The sequence below is a fragment of the Episyrphus balteatus genome, chromosome 2 (assembly GCF_945859705.1).
Source record: "Episyrphus balteatus chromosome 2, idEpiBalt1.1, whole genome shotgun sequence".
In the NCBI taxonomy this organism is placed as follows: domain Eukaryota; kingdom Metazoa; phylum Arthropoda; class Insecta; order Diptera; family Syrphidae; genus Episyrphus; species Episyrphus balteatus.
The window spans coordinates 95,081,604-95,097,190 of record NC_079135.1 but is presented as its reverse complement, the minus strand read 5'-3'; the positions used below and the strand labels follow the sequence as shown (position 1 = coordinate 95,097,190).

General features: G+C 26.3%; 1 protein-coding gene across 3 annotated transcripts in view; it reads right to left on the bottom strand.

Moving 5' to 3' along the window:
• The window catches only part of LOC129908988 (monocarboxylate transporter 5), a 128,314-nt gene that overhangs the window by 22,580 nt on the left and 90,147 nt on the right, over positions 1–15,587 (bottom strand). For 2 of the 3 annotated variants that reach the window (XM_055985863.1, XM_055985862.1), the window contains exons 2-3: positions 9,367–9,956; positions 304–423 (exon numbers count right to left, since the gene is read on the bottom strand). In XM_055985863.1, the coding sequence (XP_055841838.1) occupies positions 304–423; positions 9,367–9,523 (277 nt within the window). In that variant the 5' untranslated portion in view covers positions 9,524–9,956. The remainder of the gene's footprint in view (positions 1–303; positions 424–9,366; positions 9,957–15,587) is intronic. The other variant, XM_055985864.1, reaches the window with a different exon arrangement.

The window sequence follows — 15,587 nt, the reverse complement described above, 5'->3', positions numbered from 1 at the left end:
CACATTGTGCTCTTTGACAGTTGACACACCTGGGTGTTATTTAGTTTCCTTTTTTTAAATTTTCTTGAAAATTTAGGTCAAGATTTAATAGCAAGTTTGTTCCTTCCTTTTTAAGTGACGATTTAAGAGATAGATATTTTTAGAAATATATGAACAAGCATCCATATGGTGTTGAAAATGTAAAAAAAAAGAACAAAAAACATCATTGTCATCATAACACATAAAAACTTGCTCTAAGTGCATGTTAAAGAAAGTTCATGTCCTTGCTATACTAAAAAGAGTTTTTGTATTCCTTGCACTTACCTGATGCTAATGTGACTCCTACTAGAATTGAAACAATCCATGCTGTGTAACCTTTGCCCTCGTTAAAATAATCCAGGAATTCAACATAGAACATACCAAAGGAATATGTCATGCCATCAGCTGCAAAGAAAAAAAAAAATAAAATAAATAAGATGAACGTAAAATGAAATATAAGCATTCTTTCTTTTAGATAATTATTAAATAAGAAGAATGTATTTGTTTTATGTGTTGCCTTTAATTTGTTTTTAAATTATTTACCAATAATTCCTCATTTTGTTTTTATAGATAAAGGTAAAGGCCTTTATAACAAATAATTGCTGTTTCAACAGACATAGTATCGATATACAAAAAAAACATATGTGTAAATATCAATTAAATCAAACTTGATTGTTTTTTTTTCTTTTGCTGGCTGATATAAGATTAATCTGATATCTGAAGTACTTGAACACACAACATAATTATTGTGGGCAACAAGGATTTAATTCCAAGGACAATCTGGCAAGCATAATATTATTATGGTTGGTATTATAATATCAGTGTGATGGAGGCACGTATTTTATTATCATTATTGATTATCTCAAGTCCAAGCATTTTGGTTTTGATGAGAGTGATTGAAATTTACTATACCTACGTGAATGTGGGATAGATTAAACGCAATAAAGTTCAAAGCTTATCATTATCATAATCCTACCGGAAGATAATTTAAACTCAAAAACCATAATGAAATTGATTGATAGATGAAAGTTGATAGGTGTACTTTATGTGATTGAATTAGAAAAGTTGCATTGATTATACTCAGGTCATTGCTTTCTAAATAATTAATTAAAAAATAGAAACTCTATAGGGAAACTTAATCAAACTGGATTTTTGAAACGTGCAACAATTAGTCATAAAAAAATAGAAAAAAAAATATTAATCATCAAAAAATTTAATTGATAAGAAGATTTGAATATTTTTGTTTGTTTTTTTTTTTCACCTATGTACCTATTCTATATTTCTTATTTCGTTTGCTATTTAATTAAATAAAACAAAAAAATCAAATTGCACTTGAACCTGATGTTAGTATGTACCTATTTCAAATCTTAATTATCAACAAATCTTATAACGATTAATGTTTTTTTTTTCTTTTAATTTAGCATTTGCGTGCCTAATTTAATCTGCAAATAAAATACGAGTATTAATTATGTACATTTTTTTAGCAAACAAAAAGCGAAAAGACAAACATGACTCATTTTATATGAGATAACAGAATTATGTGCCACACATGCTACTATTGTAGTTTTGTGTCTTCGAATGCAAAAGATGCCAATCAGAGAGATTTCTTTCTTGAGACGGTGTGAATTTCAATAATATTACTTGCGATATAGGTACTATAGGGCAAGTTTAGGATTCGTAAAAAAAATTGAACTCGAGATAACAATTTTACATGACATTACGATGATGGAGAATGCCAAAAAAGTGGGTCCGGCAATTCTGTCTGTCTGTCTGTCTGTGTGTGTGTCTCTATCTGGTGAAGTGAAGTGATTTTCTTCAAACTTGGTAGTTAGCAGTTTTTGGTGATTCCCTAGAGGGGAAATTGAAATTTTTTTTTATGACCAAAACTAACGGTACCTGCCACATAACGGAAATGCAAAAGTTAATTTTTTTCAAAAACGGCTCTAACGATTTTGATTAAAATTTTTGTTTGTAGTGTTACACATAAGAGCCAACTTTTAAAATAAAAAAAATATTTTTTGTACAACATTAACTCGATTTCAATGAAAAATTTTATAAAAAAGTGTTTAAGTAAAGGTAATATTAAAATTTTAGAAAATTTTCAAAAAACGCAGTTTTGGATTTTTAAAAAATATTTCAAAATTTTTTTTTTTAAAACGGATTAATGAAAAATTTTGAAATTTAGTTTTTATGTGTAAATTAATTATTTCTTCAAAATGGCATACCAACTATTTTTTTGAAAAATGTTAGACATTTTTTATATATAAAAAATTATTTTTTTAAAAAACGGCTCCTACGATTTTCGAAAATTTTTTTCTAAAAATACCTTTTTATACAAGTAATAAAATGGCATACTTGTTTTTTTTTTAAACATTATGTAAAACAATAATATTCCTATCTTCATTATTTAAAACGGTGTTTAATTAATTATGAAAATAGATTTTATTTTTTTACACTACCTATGAAATTTCTTGAAAATATCAAATTTTTCCTTATTTTCTTGAATAAAAAGCTTTAACATTAGAGTTACTTTAAGCATAAGAGCAAGTACGTGCGACCCCAGTCGTGCATTTTATTTTTTTTAGCATTTGAAGGAGTTATTCAATTTATGTAGGCGCCAAGAAAATTAAAAAAAGCGTTGCTAACATTTTGAATATTGCTCAAACTTTGTGAGGTTGTTCTTTAGGACTATAAAGAAACGACACAACTTATAATTAAATCGCCATTTTTTATTAAGGTGTAAACAATTTATAACATTTAAAAAAAAAATTTGGTATTCATTTTTAAGAAAATAAATCTGTGGCAATATAACAGAGTAGCTTATGTCGACTTAAGGAATTTTTAAAAATTTAATTCTCAATTTTATTTTTTAAGGTTTTTAATTTTAATTGAACTGAAATTTTTGTCTCTACATTTAAGCATAAATCTTAGCTAAATTTCAGTAATTTTGTTTTTAAATTAAAACTTATATGTAATGAGTAAATGCAGATAAGAGTTGACTGGTTTTCAAATTTTTCGTTGGACTTAAGCTACTCTGTCTTATTGCCACAGAAATAATCAACACTTAAAAAATAACTTCCAAAAAATTTCAGAAAACCGTTTTCAAAAAATTAATTTATCAAAAAATGTTTAACACATTATCTACACAAAAAAATAAAAAAATATCGCGCAAGAACCGTTTTTTTTTTTTGAGAAAAGTCAGTTTTTTTTTTATTTTCGCTAAGGTACCGTTAATTTTGGTTCTAAAAATAAAATTAAACTAGAAAAACTCAGAAAACCAAATTTGAAAAATAAATCGTTTTAGTAGTTTGAGGCTCTAGTTCAAGATATTGAGTGGCAGACAGATATAGATTGACACACTCACAGAAAGTGACAGACGGACAGAAAAAAGTGGGACCTTTAATATGGCAAATTAAATCGAAGATGTAAGATTTTTTAATCAGAGGGCGTGTTATACTCCTATTTTCTACTGAATTGTTATCAAATATTGTGGAGCACTGATAACAGTAGATTCCTCAAACTTAGTATAATGAAAGACATGGTAATTTATACAAAGGAACAAATTGCATTGCATTTATTAAGTATTGTGCTCAAGAGGGCCGTTACCCATTCATTTTGAAATTCGAAAATTTTTACATAAGCCGGTTATTAAATCAGCTTATAGCACAGAAAGGACGCTCAACACCGACGTAGCTCATAACTTCACAATCGACAACCATAAATTCGCACATCATAATTATTTTTGTAGTAATATTCTTTCAGTGTAGTTTTGTTTGAAAAAAAAATCACATTTGAATATGCCAATCAGGGTTTTAAAAATATCAATTGAAAAAAATACATTTGAAGTTAAAAAAAAAATATTTATTGCAATAAAAAAAAAAAATTTGCATTAAAAAATATATTTGTTGCAAATAAAAATATTTTACATTAAAAAAATTTGTATTGCAAATAAAAAATTTTCTGCTTGAAACAATAAAATATTCAATGCAAAATGTGTGCATTAAATATTTTTTTTTAATATTGGTGGAATTTCTTACAATTTTGGCTATTTGATCTTACATAAGCTATTTTAACTATAATATTGAATGTACTGTTAAATTTTTAGAAATTCGACGAATACTAAAAAAAAATATTTAATACTCACATTTTGCATTGAATGTTTGTTTTTTTTTACAATGCAGAAAATTTTGTATTTGCAATACTTACAATTTTATTCAAATAAATTTTTTTTTTGCAATAAAAATTTTATTTTATTCATACATATTTTTGAATGCAAATTTTTTTTTTTTTGTAATATTTTTTTAATTAAATTTTTTTCAATTGCAATAAATATTTTTTTTTTTAATGCAAATTTTTTTATCTGCAAGAAATATTTTATTAATATTATTATCATTTATTAACAGGTATTTAAAATTACATGGTAATTAATTTTAATAATTATAAAATTATACAAGTATGAGAATCATAAATGTTTGATTTCTTTCATAAAGAAGTTAAAGTGGGGGTTGAAAATGGCCTAAATTTTGGGTCCCGAAAATAATCGTGTAGTTCCAAGTTGTTAAAGAACTATAAGCTTTTGGCACTACCGTGTCCCATTATATAAACAAATTTGTATTTCTTTTCGTCTTCAGAGTCATAAAATGTGAACAATTTCAATATATTACCTTCTTAATTGCACATATTCTTCACTTAATTAAATTAACCTTTGAATCCACCATAAAAATAAAGTATCAAGGACGACTAGGTTGAAGGAAGTATATCTTGAAAAAAGAACAATTAGGTGAAGATCACGCAGTTTCATTATCCGAAGCAAAGTCCTTATAATTAGTCATATTCTCTGTCATCTTTATTATTCAACTTTAAGAAAAAAAATCAACAAGTAATCTTCTGTTCGATTAAACAGAGAAAATATTATTATGAATCATTCTTTCTGTAATATTTTCCGTCATTTGTTCTTTTGTTTTTTAATCTATTTCGTCGTTGCATTTTATTTACAAAGAAAGTGCACATTCTTCATGAGTGTATTTTCTTCTCAAAAATGGTACAAAACAGATTGTATGTTCTAATAATTTAAAAATGTTTGTGTGAATTTCCCAATTTTTCAGAAATCAAATAATAAATAATTAAATACATAAGTGCCTGAAATAAAAATTTTGAAAAATCTCTTTTTGATAAGCTTTGTTTAGTTAGAATAAAAATGCACATTTATTGCCTATACAGACAGTAAAACACTGTTTCCTGGAATTTAATTCATCCCCAAACCAACTTCAATTAAAAAAGAAAAACCCCTTTCACTATCACTTTCAGATCAGATAGTTTATAGCAATTAAGTTGAAGTAAACTTTGATGGGCGCATGGTAAACAAGTAAAAAATTAAAAATCGATAGCTTTTGAAGGTAAACGTCATGTTAACACAATTAATTGGAATTAACCAAGATTATTGTGCCTCTCACATTGATAAAACACAACAACAGTTTAAAATTAAAATAACTAACTTGACAACAGGGTTGAAATAATAAAAAAAATTAAAAAAAGTACATAGCTATAAACCTTTTTGTTTGCATTTTAGTCTGGCTACCTAGAAAGTACGCCTATCCTCCACATTTAATACGCCTTTTTTTATAAGGTTTATATAGATTAAATTATACTTAATGTTCACGTGGTTATAAAATATTTACAAAATTGGCATTTATAAAGATATTTTATCTGAAAACTTTACTATAACACATTTAGTTTTATGTTATCGACATGTGCTGATTAATATTTTATTGTTAATCAATTGGCAATTATAAAGCTGTCATTGATTTTTGATAAAACTTGTTGCTTTAGTTATTTTTTTTTTTTTCATTTTTTGAATTGCTAGACGTAGTGAAATGAATACCATGTTCGTTAACCAATTAAATAATTATGTAGCTAGAAAAGGGTGAATCAAAGTTCTATTAAGATGTTGTTTTCACGACATTTCGTTGACATTTCTTTCTTTTTTTTTGTCGTTAGCAACAATTTAATAGTTTGTCATTACTATAAAATAATAAATGAGGATGAATAACTTAGTACCTACTGTAAACAGACCCAACACAACTAGAAGAAAAAGAATAAGAATAAAACTTAAAGGGATCATAGCCAGTCGCTTTAAGCCTTAATGGGTTTAGGGTTTAAGATACTCGCAGCTTGGAAGATAAAATAAAGAAAACACAAATTTCCTTATGTTTAGCAATTTAAAACAAACCAGGTACTTATATATCAAAAACGGTTGAAAATTGACTGAGAAAAAAATAGCTAAATATTATATTAGAGTATAGGTATTTTGAAAACAGCATGTTTGTTGAAAACATATGCTCAAAATTGATGTTATAGTTGGTCAAATGTTGTTTTAAACGGAATTTTTGAAATTGCAGCGCTTATAGGTACTCACAGTGTAGGTGGTTTAAATAAATCAGATGTTTTATTCATTGTTGAAAATGGTTTCGTTCAAAAATAGTAAGAAATCTAAGAAAACTGTAGTAAAAATTTGACAAAGCAAATTTTTTTCAATAGGCAAAGGTCCAAAATGCCGTTTTTTGTTAATAAAACAATGCAACAAGTTCTGCAAAACGTGATAGGCAGGCGTACAAAATTTTACAAACTTTAATGAGTACATTTTGTGTTTTTAAAGAAAATATCAACTCTCTCTTTTTGATAAATTAGTTTCTTAAAAATGAGTAGGTACATGAATTTTCCGCAATTTCGTTTTTCTTCTTGAAATTGTCTATATAAATGTTTGAATTTATGGAAAACAACATTTTTGAAAAAAAAAAAGGTTTAAAATTTGTTTTCAAAAATTTTTTATTTATTTTTAAATCAAGAAAATTATGGAATGAAATGACGGAATTGCGTTAAAAATATTAAATGTTGTTCTTTAAAAATTTTTCAAACCATAAAAAGAATTAAAAATTTTTGAAAAAAAAGAAATTTTTTTTGCAAAAAAAAATTTGTTCAAATAAATTACAACATTTTTATCAATAAAAATGCATACAAAAAAAAACTAAAAAAGACCTATTTTTGTTAATGATTATCCTTTAATATTTTTGCAACAATTCGATCGAATAAAACAAAAAATGGCTGTATATGGATTTAATAGACACTTTGTAGAGTTTTTGTAAAAGGCACAGTCAACATGACACAGTCAACATGATCCCAAAAGTCCTTTTTTCTCGATCTTCCAAATTGATAAAGAATAAACACTTTTTCAGAAAATCATACTTAAATTTTGTGTGAAATTTATTCAAGATATTAAAACCCTCTCAATTGTCTTCTGAAATAAGTGGTTGAAAAGATATTGATGGTTAAAGACAAAAAGTTCTTTTCTGTTCAAATTTCGATATAGAAGTGAACTTTAAAAAAAGCAAATTTAAGCCGAAGAATTAAGGTATCCAATCCTAAGTGATATGTTGGAAAAATATTTTCAGAGTTCGTAGACCAAAATAATAACCGTACAGATTTCAAAATATTTCTTATCGATATTAGTATTGTTTAAAATATTTTTCTCAAAACTTGAAAGTTCAAGCATAAATTTTTTTTTTAGTTCCATTTCAACACGACCATTTTTAAGAAAAATGCAGTCACTTGGTTTAACAAAATAAATATTTGTAATATTTTTATTCCTTAATTTTTTCGGCTAGTGTATATTGCGTTAAAAACTTTTTGTTTGAAAAGTCTTTGAAAACTTTTGTAAAATATCAATCAACACTTAAAAAAGAAATTTCGAAAAAATTAGGAACCCATTTTCAAAAAAAAGTTTTTCAAAAAAAAAAATTCAAATTATGTAGGTATTTTTAAAAATCCAAAAATGTATTTTTTTTAAATTTTGAAAAAAATTAATATCACTGTTACTTCAATGCTTCTGTATACAAGATTTATTTGAAATCGGGTCAATTATTCACGAGAAATTCAGAAACAAAAAAACCGCTCCTGTCGCAGGTTTTTCATTGCAAAAGTTGTTTGCTGCATTAAATTAAAAAATTATACTCAAAATCCTTAGACAAGTTTTTTTTTTGTTTGTTTGTTATTTGATGGGTACCCTTAGTTTTGATCCTAAACAATTTTAGCTTCCCCTACACTTTAAAATTGCAGCTATCAAAATACTAGATTGATTAATTATTTCTTATCAGAAACGACTTTTTTGTTTCAACAAAAAATTTAAAAAATGTCAAAATAATTGTTTTTCGCATTATTATTTATTACTCTTAAATGTGTAAATCGTCCCGTTTCTGCTTGAACCTCGTAAGTACCTACATTTTTTTTAACGATTTTTTTTTCTGCTAAAAATTTCTCTAAAACTTAAAAAAAGAATAGATACAAAGGTTTTAATTTAGAAACAACTCAATCAGTATGTCTTAAACATAACTTGATTTCCTTTCGTTCAATTCATATTTTTAATTTTGAGAAAAATGTATATTTCTTTTAAGAAAAGAACAAAATTTGCTATGTAGATACGTGGTTCAGGAAGAAACGGGACGAAATGTGTAACTACCTACCTTTTACAAGAAATAAATTTGTACAGATTGGAAAAAAAAACCTTAAAGCTCAACGTGTACCAAATTTAACCCAAATCGTTTGATTTGTTTTTGAGAAATTTGCAATAGGTATCTCGAAATTGTTATTTGGGGGTAGGTACTACATAGTTCCAATGTAAATAAAAAAAAAATAAAGAAACCTTTCTTCCTTATTATTACATCGGGCTCCAGATATGAGTTTACCCTGAACTAATATTGTTAAATACCTATCATTATCAGATCTCACTTCCTGGATATATTTTTATTTGTTTTAAACGCATGTCAATAAAAACGTACATTTTACAATAAAAAAATAAAAAGCTAATAAACTTGTCTATCAATATCATTGCCTGATAGTGACAGGGTGATATAGGCTATATCATGCCTATTTCTCAGAATCAACTTTATTCAATCTAGTGATGGTTGCAAAATTGACCTACTTCTTGGTAGTGACACCAAAGTGAACACTGTTCACGATATTGATTTATAACGATGAGATTGTTTAGCAAAAAAGTCAATGAGATTGATGGCACTATAAAGCTGATTTGAATAAAAAGGATATCCTGAAGCTCCTTTCTTTTATTGTTGTTTCAGTTTTAATTAACATGATATTGATATAAATGGATATTTTTTGTGTTTAGAAAGGTAAATCAGAGTCAAAATTGTTTTATTCGTTAAAAATTTAGATCAAACGTTGACATTAACCTGTTTTACTTTGTTTTTTTTTATCAAAGCAAAATAAACAACCCCGGGCGCCATTTGTGTAAATACAAATATTCTTATAAAAAAAAAAAAAACATCTCATAATACTTACTGATAATATGAATCATAAAAGATCCAAAAACAACCATCCATCCCCATCCGCCATCAGGCGGAACTGGCAGCGCTTTTGAGTCAGCATCTTTATCACATTTTTTTGTATTTCCATTACAATTGGAATCTTTTCTACGAGCAGCTGGAGCGTGTGCCATTATTTTTTAATATCACTTTAACTATTAATTAACTAATATTTACAATTTAATTGAAATTTTGATTAAATAATTTAAACACAATAAAAATAAAAAAAAACTAAACACAAAAATTAATTTAATTAAAACTAAGGTTAAATTAAAAAAATAAAATCAAACAATCACTGTCTTGTCGGTTACATTGATGTCTTTATTATTATTTTTTTTTTTTTTTTCTAAACTGCGACGACTTCTAAAGAACTTAAATGAACTTCCTCTATTTTTTGCGTCTGTCGGCGGAAGTTCTAAAGCGTCTCTTATCTAATTTGTTTATTTATTTATTGTTAATGAAAGATGTTATAAATTTAATTGCACGCTCGTACGTCTCTCATTTTTTTGCACTGGTATTTAATTTAAACTCAGGGACATCTTTTGAATTTTTGATATGTGTGTATTTCTGCAAATAAAAGAAAGAAAAAATAAAATGTTATTAAAGTTTAATGTATATATCGGAATGCGTTTATCTTATTTAAAAGTTTTTTTTTTTTAAATCAACTGAGCTTTGTTTACTCGTAATCTATCATGTCTAGTGCTAAGTCTTATGATTTAAAAGGACTGAATATAATCAAAAAAATAATGTGATATTCGCTGTTATTAAACTTAAATTAAACAATATCTTATCTTCATGTTGAGTATAAGGAAAGCTTAAAGCTTTAAAACAAACGAAGTGCGGATTAATTTAGAAGATAAATAGTATTAACCGTTACTGTCAAGAGGCATTTTCTAAGAATAAATGACAAGAAAAAAGTTGAGAATTATAATCAATTAAGGTCCATTTTCTTCACTCGGAGTTGAACAAAACTTGAGAATTTTTATATTAAAACTTCTCAAGTTATGTTCAACTCCGAGTGAAGAAAATGGACCTAAGTAAACGTCTCAAAATAAACATTCAAATTTTTTTTTTATAAAAACTTAAATTTTGACAAAAGCACGATAACTTAGGCGATACGCATTTTTGTATAGCTACGCGATATTTTGGGTGGAGAGCGGAAAAATGGGGACCACCAGTCTTATTTTTGCTAACAAAACCAATACATTTAAGGTTTTACTATAGATATTTATTTAAAACAAAAGAATAGTTCATTGTTATGATTTATGAATAATAAACAACACAAATACAAATTTACTTTATAAAAAAAAAAATACAAAAAATCAATATTGTAGAAACTCAAAAAATTAAAAAAAGTGAGGGTAATTAGAATCAGAATCACCTATGTATTTTCTCAAAGGAAACGTTAAGGGGGGAAATCCCTCTGGACGACACCTTTTTCAATATTTTTTTATGAAAAACTGAAAGCACTTATTAAAATTTGAAAAAAGACAAGATAATACTGACATTATTAAGTATTGAAAAAATTTTTTTCGAAATGAAAAAATAACAAAATGGCGGCTCTGGAGCCTTTCAAAGTTGACGCCTCTAGTTTACGCCGTGCAATGCACAGGTCCAGGAAATCATCTTAAATCAAAAAGGAAATTTGTTTCAGTTAGATGATATTGGTACGCATTGCATAAAAATAAATTTAATTTTTTTTAAATGAAAAATAAAAATTAGAAATCAAAAAAACGAAAAAAACCATGTTTTTTTACAAAGAAGTAGTTAAAAAAAATATTTCCTGTAAAATTTTATTCAACTTTTAGGTTCATGTTGTGGCCAATAAGTTAAGGAGTAATTTGCTTCAAATTTTAAGTCGATAGCTTCATTAGTTTTTGAGTTACATTGCACGGCGCGGAAAAAAACTAGTTTCGAAAAAAATGCGTTTAAAGTTTTCGTTTTCGTACTATGGTAGGTTCGGAGCGCATTGGTTTCGGGACTATCTAGGCACTTTTGAGGCTTCCTTTAAGCTAAGACCACTGAAAATAGTTTCTTCGGTTGATAAATAAATTTATTACGCAAAAAAAAAATAATGCAAAAATAAAAAATTCCGGAGGAATTTCCCCCCTTAATGCTAAGAATAAAAAATGTCTTAACGTGAAGTTAAAATAACACATTCACTTTTTTTATTTAAAAAAAAAAAATAAAAAATATCAAATGTAACCGAAAAAAATAAAAACCCTTAAAAAAAAAACCATGAGTGCAATTCACACGTGGTTGAAGTGAAACCTTGCAAAAAAAAAAATCGAAAAAATAAATTGCAGACAACCAAATCGGGGGAAAAGGGGTGGGTGTCAAATATCGTGGTTTTTCACAATTTCTGTTAAAAGTAGACCTCCTATCGAAAAAAGTTAAATGCAAAAGTTGAAGATAGTATTAATGTCTACAACTTTTACTCAAACCATTTTTATATATAACCTCAAAAATATTGAAAAAAATGCAAAAATACGATTTTTTTATTTTTTATTGTTATTTTTTACAAAAAATGTTTAGATTTAAACAAAACTTGGTTTAAAATTACTTTGTTATGTTTTCTATCGATTTAAAATGTTTTTTGAGCAAAAAGTTAATTTTTGGATTTTTGACGATTTTAATTTGAAAAAATAGCCTATTTTTCAATCAAAAAAGTTAAAGAAAATTTTTTTAATTTTTGAAAAGTTTGGAATGCAATTATTTAAAACCTATTATTAAAGATTGTGGGGAAAACTAAACTTTTGTTTTAGAATATATTGACAAAAATTAAAAAAAAAAAAAAAAATTATTTTTAAGATTGATTTTTTAGTACCTAAATGACAGCAATATTGGCAAGAAATAATTTTCCATAGAAACCAAATTATAATGGCCTTTGATCTATCATTAGAATAGCTCTAACGTGCAAAGTTTTTGAGATATTGAATTTTGAACGTCCAAAACACTATTTTTCTGATGTTTTGGCATGGTAATATGTCAAAAACGTGATGTGATTGAATTTGATTGATTCAAGCTCAGCACAAAAAAACCATTAAAAAAATTAACTTTGATTTCTATAAAAAAAAACTTTTGACTAGTGAAATCGAACAGGGCAGACAAAATGGTAGATGTGCCTTATTCGATTTGTTATGTGCTCTAGATGAAAAGATATTACGTGTTTAGAAAAAAAACATCTTTTCACCGTTATCTCAGAATTTTTAATATGAAATTAATTGAAATTTATTTAATTACCTATCTACTGTATAAATTTCATTTATCTATCTATTAAAACAAAAAAGTTATGATCAATTGATTTTTCCTGTCGCTTTTTGGTTTTATCTTGTTTCAAATCACTACGATAATAAAGAAGTTTTCACTGCTGCTTTTTTTTTATTTATTTCAATTAATAAATTCATATTTTTAATTTCCAAATAAATATCAATACAAATACATCGTCTAAACTTAATCAATAAAATCATTGAAAAAATATTTCAATTTATTGAACTTTTTGACAAATGAAATACCTAATTCATTAAATTACAAAAACTTAAAAGTCAAGATAAGATTAGTTTAGGTACTTAAATGTCAATCAAATGTCTTAAAGAGTTTTAAATATTTATTTAATCTAATCATGATTAATTTTTTTTCTAGCCTATCAAAATGTGATAGGGGTATCCCTGGTTTAATCTGAAATAACCATAAATAGCTGAAAAAAAAAACTTCCTGATAAAATACTTTAACAAAATAACCTTATTAATTGCTTTGTTTTTAAGTCATTCTTATTCTACTACTTAAATGTGTAATACATTATAGAGTTCATTATGGTACATCTTGCAATAATTATGTATTATTAATAAATCTAAAAATCAAACGATATTTTTTAATAAAACAACAAAGTTACTTGATCAGAAATCGCCAAGAACCCACTGAAATTATATTATTTATTCGAAAATATTTAAGAAATTTCAGATAAAACATATTTAAGAAAGTATCTTTTTTATTTTGAGGTTTTTCTTAACCCTCTACTGCATGAATTAATATTAGCGGACGAAAAAATTCAAAAATGCTTTACATGGGTTCTTTGGGTTGTTTTAAAACGGTTTTCATTAAAAAAAATTGTTGAAATTAATTTGTTTAAAAAATTTGTTTATAAGCCAAATTTGGCTTCGTATGCATTAAGGGGTAAGAAATTTTACTAATATTACTTATTCAGATTATGTAAAGAATACAATTAAAAATATCAAAAGATAAATATTTATCATTTAAAAACAAAATAAAGTAAAATAAATACATTGCATTACAAAAGGTTAAGAATTAATTCAAATTTGGCTCATTTTAAGACATGGAACCGAGAAAAGCAATTTGTTTTTGTCCGTTATATATATTTTTTCTGGTTCACATTCCTTCCACTGTCGAAGTAAATCTTCCTCCAACATTTTCAGCCACTCCCAGATCTTACAAAAACTAAATAGTAATAAAATGACTGAAAAATATTATAGGTGAGCCCCTCTCCATCTAAAATTTTTGTGGTTACGCCGCTGGAAATGGTGTTAACATGAGAAAAATGTCTCTAAAAGCGAAGGGGCTCCATTTCTGAAGTAAAACATAGCTTCCAAGCAAAATAACAATGTAAAAAAACAAAATTTTCCAACAAAAAATTTAACAAATTGTGTAGATTGATAACCCCTTAATGCATACGAAGCCAAATATGGCTTCCGTACTTTTTGCCCTACCAAGACCAGGCCAATAATTTTTTTTCAATAAAAATTGGTTCATAGCATACATAATAAGACAATCGATCAAAAATAAATTTTTAATTCCACTTTTCTTTCCAAACAAACGCAGTAATTAACACTTAAAGTATGAATATATTCTACACTTTCGATTTCAATGCACACGACTGATCGACTCACCTGTGATCATAAAATACACCTTTATTTTGTGTCGGACACACGACAGGGTTCTCAGAAACACAAAGAAGAGGATTGTATTTAATCTTTACCATTTTTTTTGTAACAGAGAAGAGAAAAGTGCATACAAACAGACAAAACCATATTTGGCTTCGTATGCAGTAGAGGGTTAAAAAAAGTTATAAATCTTATTTCTTTTTATACAAAATCTGAACCCTTATCTTTAAAACAAGATTATGTAGGTACTCACTTTAAGAAAACTTTAAAAACAACAAAGGTACTACTAATTTAAAAAAAAAAAAAAAAACGAAGCAACGCCAGACAGGTTTTGCTAGTAAAAGCACACTATTGGTCTAAGGTGATAATTTTAATTAATACAATTAAAATCAAATCTAGGAATGTAAGCCGGCTTCATTCATTTAAAGCTTGAGCTCACTAAAAAAATATACCTAACTAAATTAATTTGTCAACTACACTCAGCAAACTTTGACGATTTAGTACAATTAAAAACAATCTCAATTAACAAGTGCCCTGTACTTTACTTTTTCCTCTCTTCAGTATCTACTCTTTAATAAATCTTATGTTTACAAGTTATAAATAGTCACAAGTCGGTTTTCTGTACCAATCTTACAGTATTATTGTATCAGCATAAAATTAAAAATATAACTTTTTGTTTTGATTCAGGAAAATATTGGAACAAAACAAAAAAAAAACACATTGCATGGTCAATGTGCACAATGCGTGTTCCAATTATTCTTATCAAAATATTATTTACAAATAAAGGCTTTAGAGTGATGGTGATAATGCAGTTTCCTCCCTTTAAATCACAATTCTAACGAGTAATGACTTTTCTTTTGTTCGTTAAGTTTTCAGCTTTACTTTAATACAAAAAAAAAAAAACAATAGAATATGTTTTTCATCGATTTTTTTTGCAAGATTTGGACTACTTTTTCTAGTACTCAATAAGCCACAAGATCCCAGTGATCGAGCCTTAATTTCAAATTATGCGTTGTACTTGATTACTCATAATTTTTCCTAACTCATAAAACTGGCGTCACTGATAATTCATTGCTGGGAAGATCATCTTAATTATGTTTTTTTTTTTTTTGTACATTATCATTTGATTCATTAATGATTTCAACTTATGAACTGTCCTTGATTTTGAAAACCAGTGACATCAAAGTCAAATCAATAAAAAAAAAAAAACAAGAATCACTGACGAACAAGAAAAATATTTATAAGATTTATAAACAATTCAATGTTTGACAGATAACCAGGTGACAGTTGACATTTAATT